The 19,838-nt window shown below is 42.0% G+C and overlaps 2 protein-coding genes across 3 annotated transcripts; both read right to left on the bottom strand.

The window, feature by feature from the left end:
• Positions 1-1,363: 1,363 nt before the first annotated feature.
• pex11g (peroxisomal biogenesis factor 11 gamma) lies at positions 1,364-3,627 on the bottom strand. Its single transcript, XM_052072936.1, has 4 exons — positions 3,456-3,627; positions 2,868-3,046; positions 2,279-2,341; positions 1,364-2,166 (listed from the first exon to the last, which is right to left on the bottom strand). Exons 1-4 carry the CDS (start codon positions 3,525-3,527, stop codon positions 1,950-1,952), a joined length of 531 nt encoding a protein of 176 aa, XP_051928896.1. The 5' UTR covers positions 3,528-3,627; the 3' UTR covers positions 1,364-1,949.
• A 1,267-nt stretch (positions 3,628-4,894) lies between these two features.
• On the bottom strand, positions 4,895-11,313 carry si:ch73-40i7.2 (PML-RARA-regulated adapter molecule 1). Of its 2 annotated transcripts, none has more exons than XR_007963599.1 (10): positions 11,170-11,313; positions 8,148-8,709; positions 7,679-7,781; positions 7,319-7,374; positions 6,938-7,004; positions 6,370-6,412; positions 6,050-6,215; positions 5,673-5,759; positions 5,313-5,506; positions 4,895-5,231 (listed from the first exon to the last, which is right to left on the bottom strand). XR_007963599.1 is itself a non-coding variant. In XM_052072935.1 (10 exons), the coding sequence occupies exons 1-10, from the start codon at positions 11,173-11,175 to the stop codon at positions 5,194-5,196; spliced, it is 1,107 nt and encodes a 368-aa protein (XP_051928895.1). In that variant the 5' UTR covers positions 11,176-11,313; the 3' UTR covers positions 4,895-5,193. The 2 variants fall into 2 exon arrangements, 1 of the variants encoding a protein (XP_051928895.1); XM_052072935.1 differs by having other exon boundaries at positions 5,313-5,344; positions 5,726-5,759.
• Positions 11,314-19,838: the final 8,525 nt, after the last annotated feature.

Here is a 19,838-nt window from a genome sequence, read left to right as displayed (position 1 = left end):
AGAATTTGTGGCTTTCATTGGATTGACCCTGCTTGCAGGAAGTGAGAAGAGCTGGGATGTATCTGTCCGTGAGTTGTTCGGAGGTCCTCTACATAATCCCATGTACAAGACCACTATGGCTGTTGGAAGATTTGAAGACATTCCCCGTACTTTGCGCTTTGATGATAAGAGGACCAGAGCCTTCCGCCTGGAAACAGATCATATGGCAGCCTTCCGCTATGTATGGGACCCGTTCCTGGTCAACTGCAGACAGCGATTCATCCCCAGTGATTGTGTCACTGTGGACGAACATCTTGTGCCATTCAGGGGTAGGTGCAAGTTTCTACAGTACATGCCATGCAAGCCTGCCAAGTAAAGATCTAAAGATCTGCGTTTGTGATGCACACATCCCCTATGCAGTAGATGGTATAGTTTACACGGAGAGACAACCAGGGGAAGAAGTTCAGAAGAATCTGGTAGAAAACATTGTCCAGCAGTTGTGTAGTAGATTTACAACCACAGGTCGCAACATCACCATGGGTAACTTTTTCACCAGTGTGCCACTCGCGCAGCATCTCCTGGAGAAGGATCTCCGTATTGTGGGGACTCTAGGTCAGAACAAGCCAGACATCCCTCCTCTGATGGAGCCTTCCAAGTCCAGGGAGGTTTACAGCACAGAATTTGGATTCACCGATAGCCTTACCATGGTCAGCTTTGTCAAAAATAAAGGAAAAGCTGTTGTGCTCCTGAGCACGATGCACCACGACAAAGCAGTGGATGAACATAGCAGAAAGAAAAAAACTGAAGTGATCACATTTTACAACGAGACAAAAGGAGGTGTAGACACCATTGACCAGATGGTTGGCAACTACACATGCAGTCACCAAACACGGAGGTGGGCCACGGTGCTGTGGTACAACATAATTGACATTGGCACCTTGAATGCCTACACCTTTTTCATGGCTCAACAGCCAGATTTCAAGAGCGGCATCACCAATGTACGACGGCTGTTCCTCAAAGAGCTGTCAAAGGAGCTTGTCACACCACACACGAGGAGCCGATTGGAAAGCTGCCCCCAACTGCAAACCCCGATTATTGAAGCAATGGAAAGGTGCGGGGTGACAAAAGCCACAACCCAGACACAGGAAAGAAATACAGAGGGCCGACCAAAGAGAAAAAGGTGTCAGATCTGCCCAAGTAACAAAGATGCCATGCTTACCGATTGTAGTTATTACAGGAGCCTAAATAATAGTTTGTGCTCAAGACCAAGACTTGTCGAAGACCAGAACTCCCCAAGACCAAGACTTTGGGGAGTTGAAACACAATCAAATCCAAGACTCCGGTTAGAAAAACAAAATAAAAATGACAAACCATGACAAGTTGGAACCATTATAGAACATTCTCTCTGAAATTTAATGATCTTTTTAATAGATTTGACAGCCCAAAACACAATGTCGGCAACTCATTCAAGGATAACAGGCAAAAATATAAAATGTTCACCCCCTCCCTCTCAGCACTAAACACTTGCAAGCTGACAAAGTCCCAACAGGTTGTGCAAAGCAGGGCTGCAACTAATGCAGAAGGTCGCTTAGTTGTGTTATATTTATAAACATATACAATATGTTTTACCATTACAGTATTAACACCAGCGTATGTCAGGTCAAGAAAAGACTGCCATATATGTGTGTGTGTGTGTGTGTATTTTTGTGTGTGTGTAAACTTAGTTACTTTTAAAACCAAGTAGCCAGGGAAGTACAGTAGCTGAGTTACTTTTAAACTTAAGTAATTATTCAAGTAACTAAGTTACTTTTTCATGATAAGTGTGGCAACACTGCTCGAGAACAGAGCAAGGATGCCCCCGGGACGCCTCCCCGGTGAGGTGCCACGGGCCCCACTCAGAGACAGCCCAGGAAATGTTGTAGAGACTATGATGGATGGAAGAATGGTTCCGTGCTGACCAAAAGCATCCATTACTCAGCACTGCATGTTTGATCAAAGTCTCCTTCTTTCATCTTGATCAAACCAACAAGAGAGGACATAGTGCCCATCAGTCCCACGAGCCAAGGAGGGAATCGTCCTGCCCAAAGGAAGCCAGGAGGCATCCAGTGGATTGCGTTACCGAGGTCTGCCATACATCCAAGGATCGAAAGCAGTTCCGCCTGCATCTGCCTATGGATTTGACAGTGGCTGCAAAAGGTGGAAAAGATGAGTTTAGACCAAAAAAATATATATCTCACATGCTGTCCTTTCTTTACTCTGAACGGGGGAGCTAATGAAAAGAAAGACATAGATAAACCACCTGCTTCCGTCTTTGTGACATTTCCTAAGCTCCCTCTTGAGCAGCATCAGGACTCGGAGTGACCTGGAGAACACACAGGTAGCATTACAAATGAACTCTGAATGACTCTGAACAAGAGGCACCATACCTAAGGTGGCGGAAAACTGTTTGACTACCGACATGAGTTGAAATGATGACGAAAAACTTGTGTTTGGGGATGTGCCGCCAGATGTAAACTAAATGTTCAGATTTGTTGTCAATATCCTCAAGAAAGTGAAAGTAATCCAACAGAATCTGTGCATTGGGAGGATGAATAGAGTGAATATTGTAAAAAACATTATTGGGCAGACAAGATCTCAAGACTGAGAGGCACTGCTGACGGGATAAACTGGACGCCAAATCTCCATTTTGTGATAAGTACCGGTATGAAGAAAATGTTTGTTAGTGTTGACTGAGTTGATTAAACAAAACAGACTAGCCTGCCTTTTTTGCATGCCTTGGCATTCGCTTGGAGATCACTTGAGACTTTTACCACCCAGAAGTATGCGTGAAGTCACGCTTAAAGCCCCATAGGACGGATGACCTGAGAATAGCAGAGAGACGACTTCACCTAAGTGTCCCGAGCAGCAACGAGGTTGCCCACAGCACCGTGCTGACGACCCACCATCTGTCAGACTTCACTCCAAGGAGGTGAGAATCAGCGGCCCAGGCCACGTGTTCGCACGGGTAGTAGAGCTGGTCGGCTACATTTGTAAGCACCGATATCCAGCGTGTGATTCCATCTTTCTCCTTCAGATAACATCGAGCATGTGTTGGTGGTGAAATCACAGCAAACATACATCTGTCCATTTTTCTCATGAGGTTTGTGTGCGAGATGGATGCTACCACAGTTACATTTTGGTGAGAGGCATACGGCAAAACCTTTGAGCATTGATTTAGAGTGCATTTCCTTTTTTTTGTTTATATGCTATTAGAAGAATTAGGGTGCATGAGCAGAATGACTCTTAATAGGATTTTTTTTCCATGACCGTCTTAAATTTCTCAACGGTACATAATGTCTGCACAAAAGAAGTTTAGGGGTAGGTGGATGGAAAGAAAGAAATTGAATCAAAGCAGGGAGGAAAACGAGACTGATTTCAGGTGTTGTCTGTTAGTATGTGGTAAGTAATAAGCGTGGTCCACTTGGAACATGTGTCACCATTAGAAATAGAAAAGGAGACCTTGGCTCCAAATCCATAACTGTAGGAGTAAGCCAGCATGGACATATCATCGAACAGCCTCAGCACCGTCCTGCAGTGGCTTAACTGAGAAGAAAACAGCAGCAGACTTTTCCCGAGGTTGTGGGACGAAGCATCTGCCTCTGCCTTGCGTGAAATAATTCCTCCTACCAACTGGGAGCCATAGCAAAGTGTCCTGATCTGTAAGCAGAGAAGACATTGTGTCAGAAACAGAAAATGTCAGTGAGAGCGTGTATTTTATATTGTTCACGGGATAATTTATTTACTCAATTTTGTTAGTGTTTTCACAACCATTAGGCGCACTTAAAAGGATTAAACTTTCTCTCAAATGAACATCCATCCATCATTTTTAAATACACAAGTTTATTTCTAAAAATATACGTCCTTAAAGTCCCTTACTTGTAATTTCAATAAACAGTGTAATATTATTGTCATTATTGCCATATCCTACGGATCATCACACAGCTCATATACTAACTAGCTAATTTGAGTTATAGTACAACTTAGGTCTGTTTTTTTAATATTATAAGATTCAAGGAATTTATCAGCGAAGATTGACTGCAATAGATGCAACGTGCCATTCGAACATTTTTGAGTTTCATCTCAAATACCAACAGCTGCAGTACTTGTTAATTCCAGTGTATGTTGGACTACTCACAACTTTATCTCTTCCCCTGTAGGACTCGAGCACCCGAACAAGGCAGCCGACAGAATGTTGCATGTCTGACACAACTGTTAAAAAGAATAAACGAATAAAGTCCACTGGACTGTCATTCTTTTGTGTAAAACATCCTTAACTTTACCTCCGTGTTTTTCTAATCGTCTGCTCAGCTGGACTTCGATCACTTCAGACTCAAATAGTTGACAACCGAGCTACTCGAGCCTCTGCTTTCATACGCTGGGCACTACTGCCTTCTAACGGACAAGTAGTTTATTGTCTAGCGAACAATCCCATACAGCGCTTTCACAACAGCTGCAGCTATAACCAAGCTCTAATTTCCAGAGTATTTAACAAAACAACAAAAACAATATGACAGAACAGGTTATGTTTTTATATCATTACAGCATTCGTTACATTTTACGTACATTATTATCATTATTCTTATTTGATGTGTATATTTATTATTACGAATGTTTTTAAATTGTTACAATACAATCCATTCTGATTTATATAGCGCTTTCACAGCAGTTGTAACAATGCGCTTAACAAAACAGTTAACATAAAGTAAATTAATAGACACAACACACGACATAGAACACGGACAGTCATGCTATCCTGACCATCATTAATATAAGAGCTGTTTTTTTATTATTTCAATTAAAGACAATATTTAGGGAACTAGTTGGATCATCTTTTGTGAACAGTGTGTTTTAATGCAGACATATCAGAAAAAAAACGTTTATTTAAATAGCAGGGTTTATTAAAAATTATCTCAGAGTTCAAGGCAAGCAAAATCTACAATAGAGTCCATATTATGTACAACAACCTTGAGTGATTACATCTACAGTTTCCTTCATTTGATAGGTTCGATGAAAGATTGATGCCCCCCTCCCCCTCCCAGTTTATAAACAATACAACTCTCTAGCAAGCAGTTTTGGTTCTCAGGTTCATTTAGTTTTAATATACTGTAGTCTGTTTCCATCCATTTATCTCTACATCGGTATGCATCTCTTTATCTGGGTTTAATTTGACATGGATTAATAATCAGTGTCCTCATAGTCGTTTTCATGTGGTTCTGAAAGAGAAAAGAAAGGCAATAAGGAAATGCAATTCTGCAGTAAACCGTTGTTGTCATTTAAGGACGCAGATAACTCACCACTGACATAATGGTCATAAAAGTCTTCTTCCCTGGAAACGAATAAGATAAATATCAATGCAATCAATCACCCAATCTTCATTCAAGTTTCCTTTGATGAGTCTTTTTAATTTCTTCGCCACACGACCCATTGACTACATCAGCATCAATAACTTGTTTTTTAAAGAACAATAATCATTAATGAAGCTTATAATGTACTAGCTGGTTCGCCGCCCTCCGGCTATATATATATATATATATATATATATATATATAGAGAGAGAGAGAGAGAGAGAGAGAGAGAGAGAGAGAGAGAGAGAGAGAGAGAGAGAGAGAGAGAGAGAGAGAGAGAGAGAGAGAGAGAGAGAGAGAGAGAGAGAGAGATGTGTTACGAGATCCACATGAATGAAAGTTGCAAAGTAACATTAACTCACAGCCGAACGAGAAGCTTTCTGGATACATAGCCACCTGCAAGAAATAACACAAGAAGAACCTTAGAGCAGCCTCTTTGTTTTCAGCAAATGTTGACAATGCTCACTGAACTTTATTTTCAGGTAGTCTTCTGTTAGCAAGTGAACAGTTACCATAAAAAGAATACATAAACGTGAACAAGAGGTGTTTGTGTGCGTAAATATGATATAACATGCATGCACATAGACAGCGTATGTCATTTTCCATATCTTTTACCTATTTGACCAAAACAGTCTGCCAGGTCCATTTCACACAATAACAATGTCAAAAGTGATATATTCGCTTACATTTTCCTGATCTGCGATTGTGGCAAAGAGCTTTCTTGCTTTTGGTGAGCTGGATGATGTCGACGACATCCCCTGGAGACACATGGAGGTCCTTCCTTCCTGCCTTCTTCATGACACCGTTGGGATTGATCATCACGGTCTGCAACACTCTGAGTGGACCCTTGTACTGACACGTTTAGCACAGATAACTTCAAGTTCTTATCCATTTTTAAATGGTAGAATAACTAAAATAATCTATTTCACAGCCCATTTTAGCATAATCAATTTAACTGACCAATCATAAATCTTTGAGTAATGAAAAACTATAGAAAAGCACATACCTTGAATTTTTTCCTCAGTTCCTTTTCCACAATGGCGTCAACACTGTAAAAGCCACAAAACACTTTATTGCTTCTTTTCTGTCATCTGATTTATCAAGACAATTACAGCAAATGACAGCCCTAATTAAGATCTTAAAGCGAGTAAGAGCCTGCTGACATCACCAAATGTTACTTTTTCTGGCAGACATCTCCGGACAAAAAGTAGGTACGTAGTTTTTGTTTTATTTTTGTTTGGAGTGGTCAACTTTTCTCATACTTGTATGACATAATATGAAAGTATTACTTATTATCTAAACTGGACAACTGCTAAACATTTGCTGATGGCGATATTATGAACGTGGCACAAACAAAGTCATTCATTCAATGCACATTTTCTAAGGAGAGATCAGATTGAGTTTGACTTTGGGTGTTCCGCTGAAATGCAAAACAAAAAGGGGAACCTCAAATGAACTCTCTCTATCTCCTGTGTTGGGAACACAAACACCTGAATAGGGATGAAACTGCAGCTCCGCCATTCATTTCCAGTTCTTTTATTGAACAGCCAAATAAATGAATACCGGTACTGTACCTAATGTCAGGTGGTGGTGGTGGTGGTGGCGGTGGAAAATCCTCACTTGATAGATCATCATAGTCATCTGAGAACACAGAAAAAATTATGTTATCTTGAAAAATGTTAACATGCTGTGCACAATTCAGAGTTCTGTTTTGTGAAACAGTGCCAGCTCAATGCTTTACGGTCTTTAAGCAGAATTGAATTTGTCCCATTATCCTCAATTGTTATACATCAAGGGCTAGAAAACTTTCAGTCATGCTGGATCTTTGTAATGTTCAAATAAATACTTCATAAAATGAAAATGTCAAATTAATTACAGTGATTAAAAAAATATATGTATCCAATTGTTTATTAATTCATGCTTGTACATACGATTTTCATTGCACTTATTTTTACCTTGGTCCTCCAAGTTTGCAATGTCATCATAATCATCATGGTAGATGTCAACTTCCCTGCAGTGAACAACACGAGATGCTGGGTGTAAAATTCTATGCAAGAGCTTGTCGTAAAAGGAGCTTCTTCTACACAACATCCTTTGCATTCCCAAATGAGTGAGTGAGTGAGTGAGTGAGTGAGTGAGTGAGTGAGTGAGTGAGTGAGTGAGTGAGTGAGTGAGTGAGCGAGCGAGTGAGTGAGTGAGTGAGTGAGTGAGTGAGTGAGTGAGTGAGTGAGTGAGTGAGTAGGAAATTCTGTGGAACGAAACATTAGACAAATTCATCTGTCTCAGACTTGACCTAGATGATGCCAAATACTCACACAGAGGTAACCTGATTCTGCAGCCCGCTGTAATTGATCAGTTGTGAAGGAGGATTTGGTGTACTAGTCACTCCAGACAAAGATATTTGTCTTGTTTCTGAGCCTGAGGAACCATTTGAGGTGAAAGTGTCAATTTTGGAACGTGAACAGCACTGAAAACAGATGTAGACATGGAACGGGAACTAAAATGTGGAAAAACAACAAAAATGGATTTGACACCCATCTCCTAAACTATAATAACCCTTGGTTGTACTTAATTTTTTTGTCAGGTAATGATTGTTTTGTGAGTCATTTTGAGGTGACAGTAAACATACAAGGTGTAGGTATAAGTGTGTGATACCTACAAGATGTAAGCAGACGACATTCTCCCAAAGTGTCATTTCTTCACTGTTGTTTCATTTACCTTCCAAAGAATGTACCCGCTTCTGGCTGATAGCGTATGTCCTTAAACAAGCACATATCCACTGACCTTCTCTTGTCCCCGAGGCAGGAAGTGGCCTAGCTCGCTGGCCGATGTTGAAAAATTGCTTGAGGTCAACATTGTGTGGTCGTTTGGGTTTCAAGGGAAGGGGTCCATCAGGGGGAAGTGGCTTTCTCAATGGAATGACGTCGATTGCGCTCCTCAGTCGCGGTGGGGGGAGAGCAGTCAATCTTGGAGCTGGAAGGGGGACTCTGGTACCCGCAGCCCCCCTCAGCATCAAATTTTCGAGCATCTCACCCGTCTGTTTAATCTTATTACCACGTGAAGACTGTACCACTTCTCTGACTCCTGTATGAGAAGGTGAGTGAGGGAATAAAACTGTCTCGGACTGGATGGGGGCTACCATTGCTACATCTGGATCAGCCACATGTGGAAGCACTGCAGGAGACATTCTAGGCCGGAAAATGTCCTTCTCTGGTGTTGATGGCATGGCTCTGCCAACACCACGCCGAGGTGATTTTGGAGAATTACTGTCCCGGCTGCTCGTGTGCGACGCGCTGGTGCTGCTGCTGAACCTGGCCCTCAAAGCCTTGACATCAACACTGTCTCCCTGAGGACAACAAGCCAAAACACATTTGTTTCTCAAGCGGGACGGTAGTCGTTGCATGAATGCCCGCCCAGTGCACTGAAGCCAGCAAACACGTTTGAAAAACAAGAACGCGACAGGAGAAAAAGCAATGTGTCAAAACCTTACTCCGAGTACAAGAAGTGTGTCATTAGAAGAAAAAGAAAGATGTTTTGAAATGGCCCAGCCAGAGCCCAGACCTAAATCGAACCTGTGGGGTGATATTAAGACGGTTGTGCACACAAGATGCCGTGGCTTTAATTTCTACAAAGGAAATGTGAGTAAACACTATATTGTCAAGTCAGGATGTGTCATACTTGTCAATTTAAACTCTGACAGACGGAATATTATAGCGAAAGGGGTTTAACCTCGTTGGACCCCGAACTCTTGCATGACTGTACTGTCCACGTACATTCAGCGAATGAGTTAAAATTGTGAAATGCTTTGCATAGCACTATCTAGAATAGCAACAGTAGAAGTCACTTCAACGTGCTTCCCCAAATTAGAACCTCAATTAAATTGTCATATTATTTGACAAAGAAAACAAAGAATTCTTTTTTTACTTGATGAAACGTCCTTATGTGTGGACGCCAGGCCCTTATAGTCCAAAATTTAACCTTATAGTCTTCAAAGCCAAAGACGTCATGTCCACACGCGTGGACACACAGGCCCCAGGAGGTAAACAAACTCTTAGTTTGGTGTAGGTACAGTTCCCTACACGAACTGTCAGAGATTTTCTCGGACAAAGTTAAAGAAACGACTCGGCACACAGGAAAATGCGCTTCAATATCGGCGGGAGCGGACCTCTGAGAGCAAACGACGGTTGTTGCTCCGCGATCACACTCAAAGTCCCGTCTCCGCGAGTTCCACTTTTTATTGTAACATATGCAAAATACAAGAAAAACACTGCCCCTAATATTTGCATGCCGCACCCCCGGTCCGGCCCCTCAGTAGTGATTGGTTACCTGTTTTTCAACCTCGAACCACCAGTACATTGGCGCCTTTTCTGGCTGGTCTACATCGAATTAGCACGCTGTAGACTTTGCGGATGGTCAATGTCTTCCGGGCGCGACGGGTGTTCTCACCTCGTCTTTTGTCGCTCAACCGCTGTTCCCGAATTATTCATTCCCCTTTTGTGACCGAGTTTCGCCTTCTCCCCTGTGGTCGCCCACCTGCATTGACGTGCTAATTGTGGACTTCAACAGCCCTCCGGCCAGGTGGCCAGCGCCCTTGTGTGTAGGCATTTGGGGGTGCTGGATATGCACCCAAACGCTTCGATGTGCCCAAATAAATGAAACTTTAAACATGATACATTTTTGCTCATAGATTCTTCTAACACGAACTCATTCGACCCTTTTGCACATGCGCAACAGATCTTTTTGAATCATATTGTACTCAGTCACAATAAAGTTTAATGTGGTTTCATTTCTCTCACATCAACAAACCTGACCGCAATTTAACATGGACGTGTTGCCTTTTCTTCTTCTTTCAGCTTAATGGAGGATGAGTACATGTTAAAGTGTTAGCTGACACCCCAAACTTGGAAGAGGTAAATAAGGTCCCGTGTAAGGAATCTTTTGTCTGAACACCTAAAAGTTGCAACCTTTAGAGAGCCAGAGTGTGAAGGAAGTGTACGCAACCACACACGCCTCAGCTGGCATCCTGCACTGGTTGCTCTAGTTACCGTACATTTGTGTGTACTGGAAGCGTTGCACCAAAAAGCTGCGAGATTCGCGGCGAGTCATCTTGCTTTCAGAGAACAGAGGAAACAGATACTGACTTCTACTTGGCTATCAGTCTACTTGCAAATGAAATTCTAAGCTTTAAGTTCGATTGGATGCACTCACTGTGGACAGTTCATTAGGGACATCTCCACGATAGGATGAAATGAAGCGCTGGCCAAACTTTCATTTCCAATGCTAATCTTTCGTAGGTGGTCCCAATATTTTTCATTGTTGTGGTTTCTCGTAGCACAGAATCTTTTCATCATTTCAAAAGGCAATTCTCAAGCAGTGTTTTGATGATCTTGTTCAATGAAAGTATGATGCTGTGCAGCTCTGTTCAGAGTGAAGCTCGTTCTCGTCTACTTAATTCCCCTGTGTGCTTATTTCAAACCAAATTGAATAAAAATGAATGCATACAGTATATTGAAATGTTAGACATTTTAAATGAAGAACACATAGGAATAAATCATTACAAATAAATTAGACTGGCATTCAGATATGCTATTTCAAATGAAAACTTTTTAAATAAGGCAAAATCCTAAACTAAGCAAATTCAAATATTTATTAATTTAAAAAATGCGTCAAAGAAACAAATCAATAAATGTTACCGTATAGCCTGGTTGAGGATTTTCAGCCATTCACGCCCCATTCAGCCCCTTGATCAATCAGGCAAAACATCTATGTTGTATTCGAAGATAAAAACATTGTAAAGTGCTCTTACCATCATTTTGTCCAGAGAGTCCAGAATTGTCAGAGCAGGTTGGTGGCAAAGTGCTCCGAGTTGGTCTCGCCAGATTGATGCGACCTGTGTCAGTGCACTTGTTGAAAACCAGGAAGTGACAAACAAAAACCACGTGCAGTTCCATAACATAGCTAAATATAAAAGTAAAAACACATTAAAAAAAGACACTTCAACAGGTAGCAAACTGCACTATGCATTATTGTGTATATCTGATAGATAGATAGATAGATAGATAGATAGATAGATAGATAGATAGATAGATAGATAGATAGATAGATAGATAGATAGATAGATAGATAGATAGATAGATAGATAGATAGATAGATAGATAGATAGATAGATAGATAGATAGATAGAGTTGAAAGTAAAATTAATTATGATTAAAGTCAACTTCATGATGCTTTTAAATCAAGTCAAACGATAAAGGAGAAAATCAGCAATCCGTTAACAGAGTGATTCATGGGGGTGTCCTGGTGTCCTACAGAAGTCTGACAATATTTTCTTTTGAATGAGGTTTAGTGAAGGAGGGGGTGGTAGTGTCACCTGGGAGCTGACAGTGTTGAACGGGTGTCTGGCAGACCATAGCAGGCGATGTCATGCCTGCCGATCACCACAATGAACGATTCTCCAGGTGGAATGGACAAGTTGACTCGTCCGCCTGTATGTGCACACACACACACACACACACACACACACACACACACACACACACACACACACACACACACACACACACACACACACACACACACACACGCACATACACACACAGCAAGTACTAAGTCAATACTGTACTATATTTTGCCCCCTTATTCATTTTATTAATTCCTCTTCAACCAAGTAAATCGTGGGAATTGCCCAGCTGAGCAATACAGAAACTGGCCTGAGTGTGGTAACCCAAACAGGTGTACAGTGGATAAATTTCATGGTTTCGGTTTGCAAGTCAACAGAAATGTTTGTCATGCGACTCACTCAGGTTTGTTGATCCACAATCTGCAAGCCTACGGATAAGACTTTAAGCCAAATGTTTTGCTTTTGCGTGCCACTTTTCCTTGCAGGTGTTTCCATTTGCTGCAAAGCAAAAGTGACTTTCAATGTTCACACTTCATGCCAGTGGTGTGTGGATTTTTTTTTTTTTCATGGGCCGCAAACTCTGTGCTTATGTGTGTGTGTTTTTTTATAGTAAGAAGGTTTTTCATAACTTGAAAGAGTAACATTTTTGAGTTTGGTGTATGACAGTTTTTTTGGAGGTAACGGTTGTGTATGAAGTGATTTTTTTTTGTACGTCTGAGAGTTCTTTTCTGGTGAGTGAAAAATAAGTGTGTGTTTTATTTATTTATTTTTGGGCGTGTGAACTAAGCAAATGCTATTCATTTATTTTTTTGCCCATAAAGAAACTCATCCCAATAAAACCAATAGGCTTCCCAGTGGTATGACATTCAATAGCAAGAAGCACAGTTACGATGGAATTATAACCCGCTAAACATATGGTACATAAAGGTACATTGGTGTTACACTCATGCAAACAGTGAGTTAAAAATCACCCAAAATATGTTAAATAGCTAACCCGGTGCTGGGGCCAAAACAGGTCTGAGTCAGTGCTAGGGGTAATCTCTACCTAGGATTTGACAAGCATGTTGAGTCAAGATTTTGATCCAACACGAGGTAAAAAGTATTAAGACTCATGCAAAGATTTCCCTCCTTCATCTCATTGTCTTCAGCTTCACGCAGTTTTCCTTTTCTGACTTTGCTGACATTTCTCTCAGTGCTTTCTCTTTTAGCTCTTCAATAAATGACTTAGCAAAGCTTAGATACAGACTCATATTCCAGGAAGCTTTTACAATGCTCACTCTCAGAAAGGATGACCTCTGCGGGATTACTTGGACACAAAAACTAATTCTACTTTTTGAATCGTCACCGCTCATGAATACAAGCGGTTAGCTCGTGTGAAAAGGAAGGTCAATGATCATTCAAGTCTCCAAAACATCACAAGAGAATCAACAGTAGTGTAGTGTAACAGCAACGGAACATGCGTTCAATGGTGTCCATGTTTACTTCACATGACTTCACTTCAACTAAACAGTTCCAGCTGAGCCCAATACAAAGCTTCCTAATTCCAGTAAAGCTATTCTGTACAACGTCAGCGGTCGAACAGCTGGAACACTTGAATGCAAATACTGACTCAGATCTGACAAACACGCTGCAAAAGACGGTCAATTTCTCGCAACAACCTTACGCACGCTTGCATACTTGCATAGTCCAACGAGGCCCAAAACAAGACTCAGGATAAATCCCAAATTCCTTTGCAATAAATTTCATAGATAATGATCCATTTTCATTTGACCTGTCAAAGAGGTATTCATGAAAAATATTGTTATTATTGTGGTTGTACAAGTGCACTGCAGCATGCTGGGAGTTATTTCTGATAGTTTGTATCACAGGTGGCTGAATGAGGTCATCGAAATATAAGTTGCGGTGCAGTATGCGTGCAAAATCAAAACATATTTGTGGTCAATTCCAGGCAGCTGGAACATTACGACAACGTTCACAGCGACTTATTATCGGCTCTGCTTGTGTTGCTGGTTACAGGATGACGTTATTGTCAACGGCGGCTGCGGTGTACCTCTTCTGTTGGGCGGCAGCCATGTTTGGACGTCGGTTTGTTCCAACACAGGACATCCCCCTGCAGACTGCGACGTATCCATCACCACGCGTCTTTCTGGGAAATCCTCAGCCGGTAGTTGCTGGAGAAAAACAAAATCATCTCGAGTTGTAGATATTGTATGTCATAATAATTTTGGGGAAAAAAATCCAGCTTCTGAATTTGTAATTAGAAAGCCTGAAAAAAATAATACAAGGAATAAGTTAGAACAAAGTTTGTTTGTTTCACCTGCTTGGAGAAAGTCTGCGTTACTTGTCTTGCCGCAAGGCTTAAATAGCTCGAGGTCAAAGGTTGTCTGAGAATCATTGGTGAAGCATTAACATCCGCTGGGAACTTCACATTCATGGGACCTCTTGAAGAGGATTGGCAGATCATGGTCCGGTTATGTGTTTCTCTCAGGGACTGGCTGGGAAAGGAATCAAAACTAATGCTCAAAAATGGGGGGAAATAAATAATTGTAGCGAAACAGCATGTTTGTGGTTTTTGTCTTATCCATATTTAGTCCAAAATTCTATTTATTTAATTTGATTGTAAGATGGGCACACAGAGGCGGCCCGTTAGTCCAGTAGTTAGCACGTCGGCTTCACAGTGCAGAGGTGCCGGGTTCGATTCCAGCTCCGGCCTCCCTGTGTGGAGTTTGCATGTTCTCCCCGGGCCTGCGTGGGTTTTCTCCGGGTACTCCGGTTTCCTCCCACATTCCAAAAACATGCGTGGCAGGCTGATTGAACACTTTAAATTGTCCCTAGGTGTGAGTGTGAGTGCGCATGGTTGTTCGTCTCTGTGTGACCTGCGATTGGCTGGCAACCGATTCAGGGTGTCCCCCGCCTACAGCCCGGAGACAGCTGGCATAGGCTCCAGCACCCCCCGCGAACCTAGTGAGGATCAAGCGGTTCGGAAGATGAATGAATGAATGACTGATGGCCACACAGAAAATTAAAGAGAGAACATCTGAATTGTGGCGGCCCGGTAGTCCAGTGGTTAGCACGTCGGCTTCACAGTGCAGAGGTACCGGGTTCGATTCCAGCTCCGGCCTCCCTGTGTGGAGTTTGCATGTTCTCCCCGGGCCTGCGTGGGTTTTCTCCGGGTGCTCCGGTTTCCTCCCACATTCCAAAAACATGCGTAGCAGGCTGATTGAACACTCTAAATTGTCCCTAGGTGTGAGTGTGAGTGCGAATGGTTGTACGTTTCTGTGTGCCCTGCGATTGGCTGGCAACCGATTCAGGGTGTACCCCGCCTACTGCCCGGAGACGGCTGGGATGGGCTCCAGCACCCCCCGCGACCCTAGTGAGGATCAAGCGGGACGGAAGATGAATGAATGAATGACATCTGAATTGTATTGAGTGAATGTTGGAATTCCTACCAGGACAAGAGCACAAACAGAAAACAATAAATAAAATGTTAAAAACACTTCTGTTTATGATGTACAAAAAACGAAAGCACGGTTTCATTGTTTGTGGAACTTCTACTTAAGTGTGACTTGACAAGGTTCTCAATAGTCGATATCTTCCTGTCCGACGTTACAACTTTATTATGTTGACTTTTTTCCACGCAAATATCATTACAGTACTTTATTCTCAGAAGAATCCAACATTATTCATTTTCATTTTCATTCATTTTTCTTCTCTTATTCAGTACATCTCAAATAACTCAAGTTTGGAAAGAAGGAACATGGGTATGCTCGCGAACTCACGAGGCAGTTGCAAAGTGTCCTTTAATTTAAAGGCAAAATAGTAAACACAAATGATCAGCAGGAAGTATGTTTGAACAGATAAAGATATACTACTGAAGCCTCCAACAGTATCTGTCAGCTTCCCTGCACCAGCTTTGAGGCTTGTGAGTCATTTTAGGAGAAGAGAGAGTGCAAACTCTGCACACAGCTCTTTCTGTTTAAGGAGACGATGCTACATGGGGGTAAAAAGAAAAACAGTTTCAAAGTTGACATTAAATTTTGTTTTTTTTTGGGTGTGTTTTCTTTAAATATTTTGCTCGAGCATCGGAAAAGTTGAGAAAATGCTAACATTGAGTTGGGCCGAGCTCCACCCCGAGTTTTCAAGGTCACATAAGCCATGGTTTTTCACTTGCATGAAGCAGAAGTGCCTCTTAAAAACAGGTGTGACAAGTGGATAAGTGTACCGTTATTCTTTATCCTGTCTGCATTTTGTTAGGGGAATGTCATTAAAACACCTGGGAACACTTTTAAGTTCCGAAAAAGCATCCAATGTTCTGTGTTATTAAACCTTAATGTTTAATAACACGGAACGAGAAGTCCTGTTTAAGGAACACTTGTGCGGCGACATCCGGCGCTCCGAAACACTTTGCTCAGAAGAAACAAATTCTCATGTTGAACTCTGTTGAATGAACGTTGTCGAGGAAGACTACCATTCTCATGTGTGTGTTAGCCAAGGGCTTTTCCGCAACGTCTTCTGATGAAACAGAGTTATTTTGTCGTAAATTCCCAGGCAGAGGAAGATGTTTGTATCAGATCATCCACAAATCTTCTCTAAATGAGAAGGATTATCCTTTAATTGAAATACCAAGCAGTGGATATTTGCGCCACTCTGACAGGAAGGCAAACGGAAATGATGCACAACAAACAGGAAAATGTGATTGACATCAGTGGAAAGAAGTCAATAACAGTCAGATGAATACTCGGCAAACAGAAAAAAAAACTTAATGGTGAACCAGATAAAAATGCAATGATGAAGATTTGAAAGATGAATGCAAAGAAAGCAACTTGTTTTCATCATCCCAATTGGAAGAGCACTTCGAAAGCATTTTTTTTAATACCCATAAAGCCCACCCATCCAGCTTTGATCCACTTTATCAAGCTCTTCCAATCAGAGGACATAGTCTTCCATGCATGTCTGGGTCTTCCCCAGAATCTTCTCTACAAAACTCCGACATCAGTTCTACAGAGCCCTCTCGACCTGTATCAGGGGGTATAAGTCGTGTGTACTCCTGGAGTACCCCCTGCAAGACTATGCACGGGTCATGGTCAAACACCTTCTCAGAGTCCACAAAGCACATGTAGACTGGTTGGTGGGTCTTCAATGCATCCACGAGGATGCTGCTTAGGATTTATAGCCGGTCCTCTGTTCCATGCCGAGAATGAAAATCATAATGCCCCTCTTGAACCTGCGTTTTGATGGCCTACTTCACCAAGCAAGCAAGAAATGTGCCAGTTATGCGGCGCTAACACAGTACTGTACAATCAACACAATTTCCTGCAGCTCTGTTTCGATTTTGGCTTTGACATAACCGTGGGGGAGGTGTGGGGTGTGTTCCATCTTTTAACCTACTTTCCGAAAATGTTTGAGCTCAAAATAAGTGTTTACACTGTGGCATTTCGTTATACGACAGGTAGGCCTGTTTTACTACCACTTTACCTTTCTTCCCTGCTCCTCTCCTGCTTGGAGAGTGAGCTAGTTGGCAATGAGCCAATCTGAGGCTATTGCTGTATGGAATTTGCACCAACCATCCAGGCACCAACACTTGCATCGCCGGGTATAGGAACAGAAGGCAGTGGGACCAGGCCTCTCTGGTCCTGCGGAGTCCAGTATAGGTCGGGTGATTCTGTCACGAAAGCGGCGGTGGAGGACCCCAAAAAGCAGGTAGGACGACGGACGGACAAGCAGGGTGAACTTGACAAACTGTATTAACAAAACACTGAGATAACTAAATCCAGACCAAACAAAGTCCTGAAAAATAACAAGAATCCAAAGTACAAACAAAAGCCCATGGCAGAAGCAAAACACTAACAGGAACAGAATAGGCAACAGAAACAGTGACCGTCAGGCCGCGAGTCCTTTTAACAGAAAATCGACTAATTTGATGACTAACAGGTGTGCCGCTGTAGGAGGAGCCCTGCAGAGCCACCTGTTGGTCCCAAACAGATCAACCATGACAATCTCTCAATCTGTGCTCCCTTTTCAAGGTGTCTTCATTTTTCCCTCAAATGGGCTTTCAAGTTTTTCCTCGCTCAGTTTGGTCCTTTAGCTCAGGGGATGTGGCTCATCTTTGTCAACTGTGGGCGACTGAAGCCCTTGGAGACTCTTTTGTGATGAAGGGCTATCCAAATAAACTTGACTTGACTATGTCTTGGCAGAGAAACTCAGTATGGGGTTTATGTGTAAATTAGCACCACTGTTGCATGTGGCGGTAGCGAAGAACGGCTCGCTCGTGGAAACATTTTCAGAAATAGGGAGAAAAAAAACTATTTTTCTTGATTTTACAATTCATTATCTTTGGATTAGCATGCACTCCAAAGACCCAAGGATTGTATCGAAGCAATTAGAAAGTAATGATAGTCCCCTTTAAATAAATGAAGCACAACCCGAAAATAAACACAAACAAGAACACTGATGCCTAACGGATGCAAGTGAGATTTCTCTGATAACATTTTGCAATCTTCTCCCACGACGGGTGGAACAAATGAGCTGAGATTCAAACTTAACATGGATGATTAAACGGGAAACTGGTAGTTCCAGTGGCATGCCCTTACCTCAGTTGACTTGTTCATGTGCTTTTATAATGTATCCATGGCTGGCATGGTGTGTCTCTTATTTATAAACACACTTTGGCTCCAACTCTGAAAGTTATGCTGAACCATCTAGAAGTCCTGCCCCCTCAGCTTTGGATTGTCTTGGGATTCCCCCATCATCTTGATTTACGTCCAAGCGTGAGCTGTTTGCCTTCACTACAAACCTCAAGTACCACCAAAAATGTCATTCTGCATGACTGCACAACATGAAATGCAACTTATTTGCATCGATTTTTATATATTTGTCAGAAAAGCACCACATATTTTATGTCAAACATCTGTGACACGACTGTTTTGCAGTTCTGTTGCCAGGCTTTGACACAATTACATAATAAATCTACAGTATATTTGTCAAAAAGCGAATTAAGAAGAAAATAAGTTCACTTTTCCATGCCTTTGCTTTTGTGAGGGATTTGCTTTAATGCTCTTATTGTCACATTTCGGTGCTTTGGGTGCATGTTTAAAAGGTGATTCATAACAGTTGTGGTGTCTGTTTAAGGCAGTGTTAAGGCTGGTTTGCACATACCGATTTTTAACATCATAACCATGTATCTATGATCCACTTTTTAAATGGCATATCTCCACAGGAAAAACTCGACAAGTGTGTTCTCACAATTCATGACATACTCATTGATCGGCACAGCACATCAGGAACATAATCAATAGGTAAAAAGGGGAAAAAAATCACTCTTGAGCACACACAGGAAAGCAAACACAAGACAGTTTAAAAACAAACATGAAGACATAATCTTTGCAAAGTAGAGACATTGGGAAACGACTTCCAAAATATGCAGCTATAAATCACTAGAGAGAGAGAGATAGAGAGATAGAAGTCAAGTCAAGTCAACAGTATTTATAGAGCACTTTCAAACAGCCATCGCTGCATACAAAGTGCTGTACATGGAGCAATTTAACATGCACAATAAACAGTAAGACAAATCGGTAATAAAGGCGGTAGAAAGCACCCAACAGTAAAACCAAGAACAAATCTAAGTCATGCTGAGTTGAATGCCAAAGAATACAAGTAAGTTTTGAGGAGGGCTTTTAAGATGGGCAGCGAGGAGGCTTGCCGAATGTTCAGTGGGAGGTCATTCCAGAGAGAGGGACCAGCAACAGAAAAGGCCCGATCTGCTCTGAGCCTCAGTTTAGTTCTTGGTACGTCTAATAATGTCTGGTCCAAAGACCTGAGGCAGGTGTGTCGGGGCGGATGAGCTCAGAGAGGTAAGGTGGCGCGAGATTATTCAGAGATTTGAAAACAAAGAGGATGATCTTGAAAATAACTCTAAAATGAATGGGGAGCCAGTGAAGGGATGCCAGAGTAGGAGTTATGTGCTCCCTCTTACGAGTAACAGTCATGAGGCGAGCAGCAGCATTCTGGACCAGCTGAAGGCGCTTAACGGAGGACTGGCTGACTCCAAAGTAAAGGGCATTGCAGTAATCGAGCCG

Source organism: Hippocampus zosterae, chromosome 8 (genome assembly GCF_025434085.1).
Source record: "Hippocampus zosterae strain Florida chromosome 8, ASM2543408v3, whole genome shotgun sequence".
NCBI classification, from domain to species: domain Eukaryota; kingdom Metazoa; phylum Chordata; class Actinopteri; order Syngnathiformes; family Syngnathidae; genus Hippocampus; species Hippocampus zosterae.
Note: the sequence above shows the minus strand (reverse complement) of the source record. Positions and strands in the feature narration are given on the sequence as shown.